At 36.2% G+C, this 15,993-nt stretch overlaps 2 protein-coding genes across 4 annotated transcripts in view; one reads left to right on the top strand and one right to left on the bottom strand.

Moving 5' to 3' along the window:
* Positions 1–15,993, top strand: part of NFXL1 (nuclear transcription factor, X-box binding like 1) — an 80,538-nt gene that overhangs the window by 27,349 nt on the left and 37,196 nt on the right. For all 3 annotated transcript variants that reach the window (XM_053578117.1, XM_053578116.1, XM_053578115.1), the window contains exons 11-13: positions 302–424; positions 12,176–12,266; positions 15,817–15,937. In XM_053578117.1, the coding sequence (XP_053434092.1) occupies positions 302–424; positions 12,176–12,266; positions 15,817–15,937 (335 nt within the window). The remainder of the gene's footprint in view (positions 1–301; positions 425–12,175; positions 12,267–15,816; positions 15,938–15,993) is intronic.
* LOC128576107 (cell division control protein 42 homolog) lies at positions 1,863–3,381 on the bottom strand. The gene has a single exon (XM_053578118.1). The coding sequence runs from the start codon at positions 3,302–3,304 to the stop codon at positions 2,729–2,731; it is 576 nt and encodes a 191-aa protein (XP_053434093.1). The 5' UTR covers positions 3,305–3,381; the 3' UTR covers positions 1,863–2,728.

Below are 15,993 nucleotides of genomic sequence, written 5' to 3' on the forward strand. Positions count from 1 at the left end.
ATTTCAGACTTTAAAGTTGTATATGTCATTTTAGTTTTGATTATACCCAGATCAATAAGTTTGTTTTTTTCTATGTAATAACAAATTTCCACTAAGTTGAATAACAAATTCATAAGAAGTCCCTTTTCAAATAAAGTAATATACTGTATAAGTAAATATTTGAGGAAATTCAGATTTGTTTTTGGTACAGTCTTTCATACAAATTTACTATTAAAGTTTTCTTCATGTTTTATAATAATTACAGTATAGGGAATAATATTAACAAAAATCAGTTTTAATAACATTTCTTTGATTCTTTCAGGAAGTGGAAAAGCATTGTCGCTGTGGCAAACACACCAAGCGAATGCCGTGTCATAGACCTTATCTGTGCGAAACTAAGTGTGTGAAGATGCGTGACTGTCAGAAGCATCAGTGCAGGAGGAAGGTGTGTGTGATAAGAGTGGGGGCTCTGATTTAAAGACTGCCTTGAGTGTTTCCTTTGTGGGCCCATAATAAATGACGTTTTGACGTGTTCCTCAAATATTCAGGGATATTCTTTGCTTATCGTCTGTATAAGTGGGGAAAACTATACCAATTTTGTAAATGGGAAGAGTTTCTTCTTATCCTGTGGATTATCCTCTCAGCTTGGTTCTTGGGTCATTTCTGATCCCTAACTTTAAAATGTCATTAGCCTTATTATTAATTCTTAGGGCAATAGTTCATCTGGTGGTAGAGATGCAGCTTCTATTTTTCAAATATAATTCAAGGGGACACTGGATTAGTGCATATATACGGTTGACTGGAGTATTTTATTGAGTTTGTGGATTTATAGTTATTTTGGTTTCCTTTTATAATTATGAAATATCCCTCTATCTCTTGATAGTAAGGTTCCTTGTTTTTAAATCTATTGAAATATAGTGATCTTACTGTTCTCTTGCTTAGTGTTAACATGGTGTATCTTTTTGTCCATCCTTTTAGTTTTACTCTGTATCTTTAAATTTGAAGAACATTTCTTATAGATAGCGTATAGATTTTATTTATTTTATCCAAGTTGATTATCTTTGTTGTTGAATTCAGATATAGATGACTTGCATTTAAAGAAATCTTTACTATGGTTAGATTTAAATCTGCCATCTTACTTTTTATTTTCTATTTGCCCAGCCATTTCTGTTTTCTATCTCTGTTTTTTCTTTGAGTGTTATTTTTCAGTGATTCTGTTTGTTTGCTTATTAGCTATATCGCCTTCTATTTTTTTTTTTTTTTTGGTGGGAAGGGGATTGCTTTAGACTTTATATTCTTTAAGGACCTTATTAAAGTATTTTTTTTGTGTCACTGAACTAAAAAATATGTTCATACATTTTATGATCATGTGTTTTATAAACACCACATACATGGTTTTTATTTTTGCTTTAACCAATCAGTAATCTTCTTTAGAGTTTGAAAAAATAGAAAAGATAATCTTTGATATTTATTATCATACTTATTTTTGGTGCTTTTTATCCTTTTGAATAGATTCACTTTTCCATCTGGTTTCATTTTCTTTCCATCCTGAAGGATTATCTTGAATATAACTTGTAGTGCCAGGCATGAATTCTTTCAACTTTGTATGTCTGAAAATACCTTTCTTTGGCATTCATTTATTAAAATATTTTTACTGTGGAATTCTAGGTTGACAAGTTGTTCACCATATTTTAAAGGTATTACTCCATTTTCCTTTTGCCTTGCATTTTCCCCAGCAAAATGGGATTTTTATCTTTGTTCCTCTATACTTATCATGTCTCTTTTTGCTGGCTACTTATCAAGATCTTTCTCTTTATTATCTGTTTTCAGCAATTTGTTTCTGGTATTCCTTGGTGTAGTGTTTTTTTTTTTTTTTTTTTAACAGGAAAAAAAATTTTTTTAATTATGAACTCAATCCATTTGGAATATTTCAAAGGTGCAATACTTTTCTTCATTTATCAGTGAAAGAAGTTAGAAATTAACTTCCAAAAAATATCAGCAAATGGCAAACAAATTTCCTTGAAAGTCATAGTCACATAGATAGTGCATCCTAGAAAAGAGGAGGGGCAAGACAGGTTCCACCCACTTTCATGAGTTTCATCAAATACTGGATCTACTCAAGGGTGGAGAGAAAAGGCATCTTTCAAAAAGGAGTATGTTATTAAATGAGGCATTTACTATACTCCTTCCTAAGAGCACCAGATGGGGAACATGTTTTCTAAACTAGATCTAAAAAGTGGAATGTGGAATCAATCCATCCTCCTCCCCTTAGGCCTGTCCACTGGTTAATGAATTAAAAAAACAAGACTAAAAAACAAACCCCACTCACACTCCCCCCAAAAACAGAGGAAAAAAAAAAAAATAAGAACACTAAGATGTCCCAGATTACTCTCCAGAGTGGAACCAGGGAGCAGCTTCAACAATTCAAATTAGTCTGTTACAGAGTCATCACAAGCATGCCTTGCTTTAAAAAAAAAAAAAAAAAATTTTTTTTTTTTTTTTGAAACAACAAAAACTAGTACTGATCACTTTTCTGACAATATACAATTACTCAAAATTAACTAGTACTGGGAGGGGAAAGGGGGGCCATACCTAGGGGCCTCGTGTGACACGAGTACATGTGGGTAGGTGCAGGGCATTTGTCATTATTGCAAAAACGAATTTTAATTTTTAATCTTTAGTTTGATTTAAACATTGCTTTTAGTATGATGCCGACACCAGCTGTGCAGAAAGGGCTCTGGAGAGATGTTCATAGCAGCACACACCTGCGGCTCTTCTTCGGTTCTGGAGGTTCCAGGGCAGCCAATATTGCTTCATCAAATACATTCTTTAGGCCTTTCTGTGTAAGTGCAGAACACTCCACATACTTGACAGCCTTCAGGTCACGGGCCAGCTTTTCAGCAGTCTCTGGTGTGATAGGTTTCTGTTTGTTCTTGGCAAGTTTCTCAATAGTAGAAGGATCATCTCTGAGATCAATTTGGGTCCCAACAAGCAAGAAAGGAGTCTTTGGACAATGGTGAGTTATCTCAGGCACCCACTTTTCTTTCACATTTTCAAATGAGGATGGAGAGACCACTGAAAAGCAGACTAGAAATACATCTGTTTGTGGATAACTCAGCGGTCGTAATCTGTCATAATCCTCTTGCCCTGCAGTATCAAAAAGTCCAAGAGTATACGGCTCTCCACCAATCATAACTGTCACTGCATAGTTGTCAAAAACAGTCGGAACATATTCAGATGGAAATTTGTTTGTTGTGTAGGATATCAGGAGACATGTTTTACCAACAGCACCATCGCCTACCACAACGCACTTAATTGTCTGCATTGCTGAAATAGTTTTATATCCACTTTAAATATTTCAAATCTGATGTTGACCTCAGCGTCTCCACCGGGGCGTTGGCAGCACTCTGGTGTAGTGTTTTTCATATTTCTTTACCTTGTTTTTTTGTTGATCTTCTTGGATCTGTAGGTTTCTGGTTTTCTTCATATTTGTGAACTTTTTGATCTTTATTTCTTTAGATATTTTGTTTTTGTTTTCCCTACCCCATCACTTTGTGACACTTTGATGTGATATATGGTGTGCTGCTTGAAGTCCCAACCTCACTGATGCTCTATTTATTTTTTAGTTTTTTTTATTTTCTCTGCTTTATTTTTTTTTTCTTTTTTTTTTTTATTGTTGGGGATTCATTGAGGGTACAATAAGTCAGTTACACTGATTGCAATTGTTAGGTAAAGTCCCTCTTGCAATCATGTCTTGCCCCCATAAAGTGTGACACACACTAAGGCCCCACCCTCCTCCCTCCATCCCTCTTTCTGCTTCCCCCCCCATAAACTTAATTGTCATTAATTGTCCTCATATCAAGATTGAGTACATAGGATTCATGCTTCTCCATTCTTGTGATGCTTTACTAAGAATAATGTCTTCCACTTCCATCCAGGTTAATACGAAGGATGTAAAGTCTCCATTTTTTTTAATAGCTGAATAGTATTCCATGGTATACATATACCACAGCTTGTTAATCCATTCCTGGGTTGGTGGGCATTTAGGCTGTTTCCACATTTTGGCAATGGTAAATTGAGCTGCCATAAACAGTCTAGTACAAGTGTCCTTATGATAAAAGGATTTTTTTCCTTCTGGGTAGATGCCCAGTAATGGGATTGCAGGATCGAATGGGAGGTCTAGGTTGAGTGCTTTGAGGTTTCTCCATACTTCCTTCCAGAAAGGTTGTACTAGTTTGCAGTCCCACCAGCAGTGTAAAAGTGTTCCCTTCTCTCCACATCCACGCCAGCATCTACAGTTTTGAGATTTTGTGATGTGGGCCATTCTCACTGGGGTTAGATGATATCTGAGGGTTGTTTTGATTTGCATTTCTCTAATATATAGAGATGATGAACATTTTTTCATATGTTTGTTAGCCATTCGTCTGTCATCTTTAGAGAAAGTTCTGTTCATGTCTCTTGCCCATTGATATAAGGGATTGTTGGCTTTTTTCATGTGGATTAATTTGAGTTCTCTATAGATCCTGGTTATCAAGCTTTTGTCTGATTGAAAATATGCAAATATCCTTTCCCATTGTGTAGGTTGTCTCTTTGCTTTGGTTATTGTGTCCTTAGCTGTACAGAAGCTTTTCAGTTTAATGAAGTCCCATTTGTTTATTTTTGATGTTGTTGCAATTGCCATGGCAGTCTTCTTCATGAAGTCTTCCCCCAGGCCAATATCTTCCAGTGTTTTTCCTATGCTTTCTTTGAGGATTTTTATTGTTTCATGCCTTAAATTTAAGTCCTTTATCCATCTTGAATCAATTTTTGTGAGTGGGGAAAGGTGTGGGTCCAGTTTCAGTCTTTTACATGAAGACATCCAGTTCTCCCAACACCATTTATTGAATAGGGAGTCTTTCCCCCAAGGTAAGTTCTTGTTTGGTTTATCAAAGATTAGGTGGTTGTAAGATGTTAGTTTCATTTCTTGGTGTTCAATTCGATTCCAAGTGTCTATGTCTCTGTTTTTGTGCCAGTACCATGCTGTCTTGAGCACTGTGGCTTTGTAGTACAGACTAAAATCTGGTATGCTGACGCCCCCAGCTTTATTTTTGTTACTAAGAACTGCCTTAGCTATACGGGGTTTTTTCCGGTTCCATACAAAACGCAGAATCATTTTTTCCAAATCTTGAAAGTACGATGTAGGTACTTTGATAGGAATGGCATTGAATAGGTAGATAGCTTTGGGAAGTATAGACATTTTAACAATGTTGATTCTTCCCATCCATGAGCATGGTATGTTCTTCCATTTGTTAATATCCTCTGCTATTTCCTTTCTGAGGATTTCATAGTTTTCTTTATAGAGGTCCTTCACCTCCTTCGTTAGGTATATTCCTAGGTATTTCATTTTCTTTGAAACTATGGTGAAGGGAGTTGTGTCCTTAATTAGCTTCTCATCTTGACTGTTATTGGTGTATACAAAGGCTACTGACTTGTGGACATTGATTTTATATCCTGAAACATTACTGTATTTTTTGATGACTTCTAGGAGTCTTGTGGTTGAGTCTTTGGGGTTCTCTAAGTATAAGATCATGTCGTCAGCAAAGAGGGAGAGTTTGACCTCCTCTGCTCCCATTTGGATTCCCTTTATTTCCTTGTCTTGCCTAATTGTATTGGCTAGAACTTCCAGCACTACGTTGAATAGTAAAGGTGACAGAGGACAACCTTGTCTGGTTCCAGTTCTAAGAGGAAAAGCTTTCAGTTTTACTCCATTCAGTAAAATATTGGCTGTGGGTTTGTCATAGATAGCTTCAATCAGTTTTAGAAATGTGCCACCTATGCCTATACTCTTCAGAGTTCTAATTAGAAAAGGATGCTGGATTTTATCAAATGCTTTTTCTGCATCTATTGAGAGGATCATGTGATCTTTATTTTTGCCTCTGTTAATATGGTGGATAACGTTTATAGACTTGCGTATGTTAAACCAGCCTTGCATCCCTGGGATGAAGCCTACTTGATCTTGATGAATGACTTTTTTGATGATAAGCTGTAATCTATTGGCTAGGATTTTGTTGAGAATTTTTGCGTCTATGTTCATGAGTGAGATTGGTCTGAAATTCTCCTTTTTGTTTGGGTCTTTTCCTGGTTTTGGTATCAGGGTGATGTTTGCTTCATAGAATGTGTTGGGGAAGATTCCTTCTTCCTCAGTTTTTTGGAATAATTTCTGCAGTACAGGAATAAGCTCTTCCTTGAAGGTTTGATAGAATTCTGGAGTGAAGCCATCTGGACCAGGGCATTTTTTAGTTGGAAGCTTTTTTATTGTTTCTTTGATCTCAGTGCTTGAAATTGGTCTGTTCAGGAGGTCTATTTCTTCCTGGCTAAGTCTAGGGAGAGGGTGTGATTCCAGATATTGATCCATTTCCTTCACATTGTCAAATTTCTGGGCATAGAGTTTCTGGTAGTATTCAGAGATGATCTCTTGTATCTCTGTGGGATCAGTTGTTATTTCCCCTTTATCGTTTCTGATTGAGGTTATTAGAGATTTTACTTTTCTATTTCTAGTTAGTCTGGCTAATGGTTTATCTATTTTATTTATTTTTTCAAAAAACCAACTCCTTGTTTCATTAATTTTCTGAATGATTCTTTTGTTTTCAATTTCATTGATCTCTGATTTGATTTTGGATATTTCTTTTCTTCTACTGAGTTTAGGCTTAGATTGTTCTTCTTTTTCCAATTCCATAAGATCTCTTGTGAGATTGTTGATGTGCTCTCTTTCTGTTTTTCGAATGTAGGCATCTAAAGCGATGAATTTTCCTCTCAAAACTGCTTTTGCAGTATCCCACAGGTTTTGGTAGCTTGTGTCTTCATTGTTGTTATGCTCAAGGAAGTTAATGATTTCCTGTTTTATTTCTTCCTTCACCCATCTGTTATTCAACAGAAGATTGTTTAATTTCCATGCCTTTGGGTGGGCTTGAGCATTTTTGTTAGAGTTGAGTTCCACCTTTAGTGCCTTATGGTCTGAAAAGATACAAGGTAGAATTTCAATTCTTCTGATTCTGTTGATATTTGTTTTGTGTCCCAGGATATGATCAATTTTGGAGAATGTTCCATGGGGTGATGAGAAGAATGTATATTCTTTATCTTTGGGGTGGAGTGTTCTATATGCATCTATCAAGCATAGTTGTTCTAGGGTCTCATTTAAATCTCTTACATCTTTGTTTAATTTCTGTTTAGAGGATCTGTCCAGCTCTGTAAGAGGTGTGTTAAAGTCCCCTGTTATGATGGTATTATCAGATATCATATTGCTCAGACTGAGTAAGGTCTGCTTCAGGAATCTGGGAGCATTTAAATTGGGTGCATAAATATTTAGAATTGAAATGTCTTCTTGTTGTAGTTTTCCCTTGACCAATATAAAGTGACCATCTTTGTCTTTTTTGACTTTAGTTGCTTTAAATCCACATGTATCTGAAAATAAGATTGCAACTCCTCTTTTCTTCTGAATTCCGTTTGCCTGAAAAATTGTCTTCCAACCCTTGACTCGGAGCTTTAATTTGTCTTTTGAGGCCAGGTGTGTTTCTTGCAGACAGCAAATGGATGGCTTGTGTTTTTTAATCCAGTCAGCCAATCTATGTCTCTTCAGTGGGGAATTCAAGCCATTAACATTTATTGAGATAATTGATAAGTGTGGTAGTATTCTATTCGTCTAATTATTTGGTGAGAGTCCATTGCTTAATTTTATCTTTTGCATCAGTGTGGAGGTTAGGTTTTGTCCTTTGATTTCTGAGTTCTTACTTTGCTGCTGATCCATTGTGGTGGTCAGTGTGCAGAACAGGTTGAAGTATTTCCTGTAGAGCTGGTCTTGTTGTGGCGAATTTCCTCAATGTTTGTATATCCGTAAATGATTTGATTTCTCCGTCAATTCTGAAGCTTAGCTTAGCAGGGTACAGAATTCTGGGCTGAAAATTGTTCTGTTTAAGTAGATTAAAGGTAGATGACCATTGTCTTCTTGCTTGGAAAGTTTCATTAGAGAAGTCTGCGGTAACTCTGATGGATTTGCCCCTGTAGGTCAACTGGCGCTTACTCCTGGCAGCTTGCAGAATCTTTTCTTTTGTCTTGACTTTGGACAGGTTCATCACAATGTGTCTTGGAGAAGCTCGGTTAGAGTTGAGGCGACCTGGGGTCCGATATCCCTCTGAAAGCAGTGTGTCAGACTCTTTGGTGATGTTTGGGAAATTTTCTTTTATAATATTCTCTAGTATGGCTTCCATTCCTCTGGGGCATTCTTCTTCCCCTTCTGGAATTCCTATAACTCGTATGTTGGAACGCTTCATAAAGTCCCATAATTCTGACAGTGAACGTTCTGCTTTCTCTCTCTTCTTTTCTGCCTCTTTTACTGTCTGAGTTATCTCAAGAACTTTGTCTTCTACCTCTGAAATTCTTTCTTCTGCATGGTCTAACCTGTTGCTGATACTTTCCATTGTATCTTTAAGTTCCCTAATTGACTGTTTCAGTTCCTTCAGGTCTGCTATATCCTTTTTATATTCTTCATATCGTTCATCTCTTATTTGATTCTGTTTTTGGATTTCCTTTTGGTTATTTTCCACTTTATTAGCAATTTCCTTCATTGTTTCCATCATTTCTTTCATTGTTTTCAACATGTGTATTCTAAATTCCCTTTCTGTCATTCCTAACATTTCTATACTGGTGGAATCATCTGCAGTAGCTACCTCATGGTCCCTTGGTGGGGTTGTTCTAGACTGGTTCTTCATGTTGCCTGGAGTTTTCTGCTGATTCTTCCTCATGAGTGATTTCTTTTATCTGTTTCCTTGCCCTAATTTTCCTTTCACTTCCTCTTGCTCTTTAAGTTCTTGTGCCTGTGGACTAAGGGTTATAGGACCAGAAGGGTGAGAAGGTTGAAGAGCAAAAAAAGGGGATGAAAGAAAGGAGGACCGAGTGATAAGAAAAAAAGAAAGATAGAGAAAGGAGAGGGGGTGGGTATAAGGAATATTGACAAAAAGAAGAGAGGCACAGTAAGAGGGAGACAGGGCAATATAGGTGTACAGTAGGGTACTTTGACACAACCTTAAAAAAACCCCACCTTCTGGGGGTTCCCAGTTGCGTGGTTCCCTTGAGGTCAGCAGCTCTTTGCTAACCTGATCAGACACAGTACCCCACCTCCACCAAGTAGAGAGGAAAGACAAAAATGCTATAAATCAAACCAAAAGAAGCAAACAGAAAACTTTACGGGGATAAAATTGGGTGAAAAACCAAATTATATCGGTAGAAACACTAACAAAAATGAAGTTGAAGTTATTACAAAAGGCAGCAATGGGAAATTATAATTAAACTAGGAAAATTGAGAAAGAAAAAGGGATCTGTGTGGAAAAGATTGAAATTAAAAAAACAAAAGAACATCAGCAACGTCAAAATAAACAAACAAAAAAAACAACCAAACCAAAAAAAAAAAAGAAGAAAAAAATACACAACCAAAAACAAAGCAGTTTGTATATGTTATTGAATATTGTCTGGGCAACACGTGGTCTTCTGGGGTATGAGATGTTAGTCACAGTTCTGATACGACTGGAGGCTGCTGATTTCTCAAACCCCAGCAGGTAGACACCCTAAATCTCTCTTCAGCCTACTTAAAAGGCACTTTGAACTTGTAAACTTGCTGAGCAGAAGCTTTCCCAGCTTTCTCGCTGGAATCGCTGCTGAAGTGGCTATGCACTTACTCAGTGTGCCAAAACCGATCTCACTCTGCCCCTGAGGGTTAGGGCTGCAAGGCGGCTCAGACCCCACCCTTAGGCTACTTGGTTGCTGGGTTACCAGCTCCCACCCGTTTCTAGCTCTGCGACCCTGAGGGCAGAGCTTGCCGGGGCAGATCACTGACAATGGATCCGTGTGACCCACCACCAAACACTATCAGCTCCGTCTGGCTCAGCGGCTCAGACTGGGGCCCTAGACAACGGCCAAAGTTCTCCGCACTCCCGCTCAGGCCTTCCCCAAGGCAGTTCAACTCAGTGCCAAGTCCAAGGACATCAAAACAGTTCACAGGTAAGGCCTTTCTGGTTTGCAGTCCCGCTGCTACTGAACTTACAGTTGTGGGCGGGTTTAGACGGATTGAACACACGCGACCACTTGCCAGCTTTCCACTGTTTTAGTCCTCCTCTTGGGGTCCAGAAGTCTCTCGCTGACTCCCTGTATTTTCATAGGAGTGATGATAGGCAGTTCCCACCAGCCAGAGATGCCTGGAGTCCTATCTCCCCAGACTCACGGTGCCCAGATGCAAGGAAGCTGTTACTCGGCGGCCATCTTGCTCCTGGCTATTCTCTGCTTTATTTTTGATAGTTTATATAGTTTATATCAAGTTCACTAATTTTCTTTTGCATTAATTTGCTTTTTATCCCATCCTGTGTTTTTCCTCTCTGACATTATATATTTTCATCTTTAAAAGTTGGAGTGGGGCCTTTTTAACAATGTCTCTGTGTTTCTCCTTGGCATGCTCATACTTTCCTCTGTGGTTTTCAGGGTAGGATGAGCTATATTTATAATGTCTATTTTAATATCCTTGTCTGCTAAGTCTGTCGTCTCTCATTTCTGGGTCTGTTTTTGCTTATTTTTTTTTTATTTTTTTATTTTTTACCCCTTTGGGGTTATATTTTCTTACATTTCAGCCTGTTGAATAATTTTTATTGGTTATATTTTTGGTTGCTTGGTTTTTTATGTGTATGTTCCTAGCGCAAAATTAAATTACTCAAAATCTTTTTGGTCCTTTAGAAGCTTTATTTTGTTAGATGTGACCAGAGAACCCTTTTGTCTAAGGCTAATTTGGCCCCACTACTGAGGCAATAACTCTTTTGTATTCTGCTTGATGCCTGTGTATTAGGAGATCTTTCTATTCTGGCTGTTAGGAACACAAACTATTCTCAACATTGTGTTTCCCTGGAAATCACTCTCCCTTTTCCTTGTAATGGTTCTTTGTCAGGATTTGGATAGTTTCTTCTCACACCAACACTGGCCATTACTTAGCCAAAGTCCCAGAGGGTTACTTCTGGACTTCTCCAGAGCATTCTCTGCACTCAGACCTCCTCTCCTAACATTCTTGCCGTGCTAGCCTCTTTGAACAATGAATTTTGCCTGCTTGGTGAGACTGCCACACTCTGCTTGTGATCTTTCTCCATGTGCTGTAGCCTCGAAACCTCTAGGGTAAGCTGATGCCATAGCAGGGCTCACCATGTTTGTTTCCCTTCTCTTAGGCATTGCTGGCCATGCTACCTAATTGTCTAATGTCTGAAAACTGTAGCTTCATATTTCTAGTTGTTTGAGACAGTAGGGTAAATCTGGTTGTTGTTACTCCATCGTGGTCAGAAACAGAAGTGTCCCCAGGCTTACTCAAGTCATGGACCACATAACCTTTCCCCCCACGGCCACGGCAAAGTTACTAGACACATATCTGTCATTGAACGAACTGTTTTGTTTTTTAATTGCTTTTCAATAATGCATTTTGTTTTCAGCTATTTTTATATTCTGATAACTTAAACTATGTTAGTTAGAACCTAAGTTTCTTTAAAACAGTTGTCTGTATTTCCTTTCCAAAATCTGCTTCCTTTCAAAGAAGTAGTTAGGGTGGCAGTTTCTACTTCAAGTTGTTTCTTGGAGTTCATAAATGAAACATTAATATAGACCATAGATAGCTATATTTCTAACAGATTGGAACATGAAAGTGACAAAGAAAGCTGGGTGTGAGAAGCCTATCTACGGTTTTCTTCTGTAGTAAGTCTCTCATCCTATGGTTTGAAAATACCTACCAAACTAATTTATACATTGTATTGATTTTATTTTAATTAAAAAAAATAGACAAATGGTTTGTCTGAATTGACTATATGTAGCATTTGATCTGATCCATTCCTTTGTTTAATGTCAATCTCTGTATAGATAAGTAAATGAAATTATTTGATGGGAATGTTTTGAGATGTAGAATAATTAACTAAAAGGCAAGAAAAGTTAGCTTTATTTTGTTAAATTAGGTCATTCTCCATTTAAATTTATAAGTTTTTGATACAGTGTATTTAACTTAACAGGAGAATGTTGATACTCTTGAATACTTTCATTCTTACAGTATCTTTTGCTTTTCATAAGTTCTGTGACTATCTGGAAATGACATTTGTATTATTCGTGGGTTTTCAAATCACCTGTTCTTTATGTATTGCTTTCTCTTCAGTGTTGCCCCGGAAACTGTCCACCTTGTGACCAAAACTGTGGACGGACTTTAGGATGTAGAAACCATAAGTGTCCATCTGTCTGTCACAGAGGTAACAATAGCTGTAATTTTATATTTGTAGCTACATAGTGCTTATGGTCAATAGTGGGCTTTTACTGTCATTGTCTTACTTGACTCTTTTAATAACCTTGAGAAGAAGGTAGGGCAGTTGCCAGTATCCCTATTTTCTGGGCAAAGAGATTAAAGTTAAAGGGAGTTCAGTGACTTACTTGGGGAAATGACTAGTATATTTGATCCTGGGATTGTCCTTTCTCTAACACTGCGCTATTGTTTGCTCGCTTCCTTCACACAGGATTTTTAACAAATAAACATTTTATGGTACATAAAAATTCAATCTTACTAAACTATTTGAAAGTACATGCAAAAAAAGAACATGCCCAATTCACTATATCATCTGACAAGGAAAGTAAGAGAAAATTACAGGCTAGTCTAATAGTTAAAGTACATACTTGTAAAAGTATTGAAATTTTAGCTACTCCAGTACAACTATCAATACTATATATAGCATTATATATAATTCATCCAAATTTTTAATCTATTATAACCAAGTTGAGTTTATTCCAATAACATGGCTCATTTAATGTTAATAAATCTAATATTAATGTTATTTTCCACATTAAGAGATTGAAGAAAAAATGAAATCATATTGATAAACATCAAAAAAAGTTGATAAAATCCAACATTGATTTATGATAAAATCTTATAGAGTATATATGTAAATAGGCTAGAACAAACATCATACTTAGTGGAGAATTGTTGAAAGCATCTCCTTCCTTTCATTTTGAAGCAAATTCTATAAATATTTCAGTATTTTTCTCTAACAGATAGATTATTAGTCTAAAAGATAGTTGATGTGTTTCTTCATATCAGCAAATATCTGATATTCAGATTTGTTGTCTTGTAAGTACCTTCATTTTTTTGCTTGGGTTTGCATGACTCAAAAACCTAATAAGGGCTCAGGCCTGGAGCTCAGTGAGTAGGGTGCTGGTCACATACACCGAGGTTAGCAGGTTTGAGCCCGGCCTGGGCCTGCTAAACAATGACAACTGCAACCAAGAAAAAAAAAATAGCCGGGCATGTGGCAAGTGCCTGTAGTCCCAGCTACTATGGAGGCTGAGGCAAGAGAATCACTTGAGTCCAAGAGTTTGAGGTTGCTGTGAGCTGTGATGCCTTGGCATTCTACCGAGGGCAAGCGACATAGTGAGACTCTGTCTCAAAAACAGCAACAACAACAACAAAAAAACAACTAATAAGATTGACGTGTTGTAATTGGTTATGTCTCCAAAGTCTTTTCATTTATAATTTCTCTCCTCCATCTATTTTTTATTTTCTCTTGTGACTTAGTTGTTAAAGAAACTAGATTGCTTTACTTAGTTTGGCAGAGTCTGAAGTTTGCAGACTATATCTCTATGATATTATTATGATATTATTAAACGTGTTTAATAATAATTGTACTTTATCTTTCCTATAACTTGTTAATAGGATCTAGAGGTTTGATTAGATTTGGGTTTGAGAATTTTTCATGGAGTGATTATTTATGTTTTTTAAAGCTACTTATTAGCATCTACAAAAAGCTTTTTAGCCCCTAATGAAATTTTCCTAGATGGAAAACATGTGGTAGATTCTGTTATATAACACTCACCATTTGTTTAATCTACAGTTATATAAGAATATGGAACCATTTCATGCCCTTTTCCAGCATTCTTGACTTCTTCATAATTAAAATTATACTTTAATTCATTGGAAGAGGATACTAACTGCATGTTTACATTATGAATATATGAAAATTGATTTGTAGTTTTTTTATGTTCATAGTTGTTTGTGCTTAGGAATTGCTGCATTCATGACTATTTTAGCTGTTGGCCTTATAATTACAGTCTCTGTATACTGTTTTTTTTTCTTCTGATTTTTAAAGTATTATTACTGAAGATACTTAATGTTTCTTATGTCTATTGTCAATAGGAATACTGTTTAGAGAAATTATCCCTTATTCTCAAGATTTAATTTTTTTGTTTTTTTTTTTGAAGTTTTTAGCCAGGGCCAGGTTTGAACCCGCCACCTCTGGTATATGGGGCCAGCACCCTACTCCTTTGAGCCACAGGTGCCATCCAAGATTTAATTTTTAAACAAGTGATACTGTAGTTTAAAATATTATAGCAAAAAAGGTTATACTAGATAAGTCCCTTTTTGAATTTCTAAAGATGAATGGAAAATTATCATTGTTAAGTATAGAAATTGATAGAATATGCTGAATGAGAACAGACTTAAATGTCAACATTAACTTAACAAATGTAACATTTGTCATTCTTTTGGAAGGATCAGAATAAAAGTTGATCATATGGGTCAAGATAACCAGGCTTACATTACCATCAGCATAATGCTGTACTAGATTATACTTACCAAAACACTAAGGAATAAATCTAGTAATTTTGTTCTATAAATATGTTTTCCCTATGATGCTTTTACTCTCATTTTCTCTATGTTCATTATTTGAATCACAGTACTTAATTTGTTTTAAGAAACTTTTTAACTTCTAGAGCATTTGAAGGTTATTTTCCATTGTTACTCTTTTCAGGTTAACTGCTGGTCAGTATTTGGACCTGGGCCAGTAACTGCTTGGTCCTGGCACAGGCAGCAGTCTTTTTAAGATACTCACTCAGTTGAAAACTTAATCGTTCCTTATTATTTCATTTCAATGGAGTGGGGAGAAAGCCCTTACCATGATGACAGCTTCTCGGGGAGAACTTACTAGCTTGTTTAAAAAGGTTTCTTTCATTTTGCTTTTGTATATTTCTACCAACCCACAGTGAAAGAGGATAAAAAACTGAACTCCAAATAACTCTTCTTTTTGAATGTTGATAAGTGACGCACGTGGAATTGTAGCCTTACATGGGAGGTTTAACATTTAATCTTTCACAAAGCATAAATAATTAAAAATTGATTCTACTTGTTAATAACCAACATAAGGTCATGAGAGAGTAGTTATTGGGGAATTTGTTTAAAAATAGTGTATTTGGATAGGAGTATGTATGAAAATAGGTACTCCCAAATTATTTATTTATTTTAGATTTTTCCAAAGACTTAACGCCAATTTTGCTTATTATAGTTTAAAATGAATGTTTAAATTTGTAATTTAGAATAAAAATTTTAACAAATTTTAAAGAAATGTCTAAAAGTTTATTGAAGTACTAGTGTACATGTATGTAAGTGTGCAAATCGTAAATGTATAGCTTGTTGAATTTTTACAAACTGAACATAACCTAATAATCAGAACTTCTCTCATTAAATAGAATATTAACCATCATGTCCAAAACCCTCCTGTATCCTTCATAACCATCATTCTGATTTCAAACAGTGTAGACTAGTTTTTCTTGTGTCCTTTATGTACCTGGTGTCATGCACTCTGTACTCTTCCCTGTGTGGCTTTTGCTCAATGTTATGTGTTAAGATTCGTTCATATTACTGTAGTTTCCTCATTCTTGCCATAAAGTATCTCATTGTGTGAGTGTACTAAATTTATTGGTTTTACCATTCATGGGCATTTGGGTAGTTAAGGAAATAATATCAGACTTTTTTTTCAGGCAGTTGCTATCCCTGCCCAGAAACTGTGGATGTGAAGTGTAATTGTGGTAATTCAAAGGTGACAGTGCCCTGTGGCCGAGAACGCACCACAAGACCACCCAAGTGCAAAGAGCTGTGCAGGTTAGTAAGAAGTTTTGCACAAACTTATATTAGTTTTTACAAATATAAATACAGAC

This window comes from Nycticebus coucang, chromosome 23, assembly GCF_027406575.1.
Source record: "Nycticebus coucang isolate mNycCou1 chromosome 23, mNycCou1.pri, whole genome shotgun sequence".
Classification (NCBI taxonomy): domain Eukaryota; kingdom Metazoa; phylum Chordata; class Mammalia; order Primates; family Lorisidae; genus Nycticebus; species Nycticebus coucang.

Coding starts and splice junctions, on each gene's coding strand:
- LOC128576107 (XM_053578118.1), bottom strand. CDS start 3,304: ATGCAGACAATTAAGTGCGTTGTGGTAGGCGATGGTGCTGTTGGTAAA.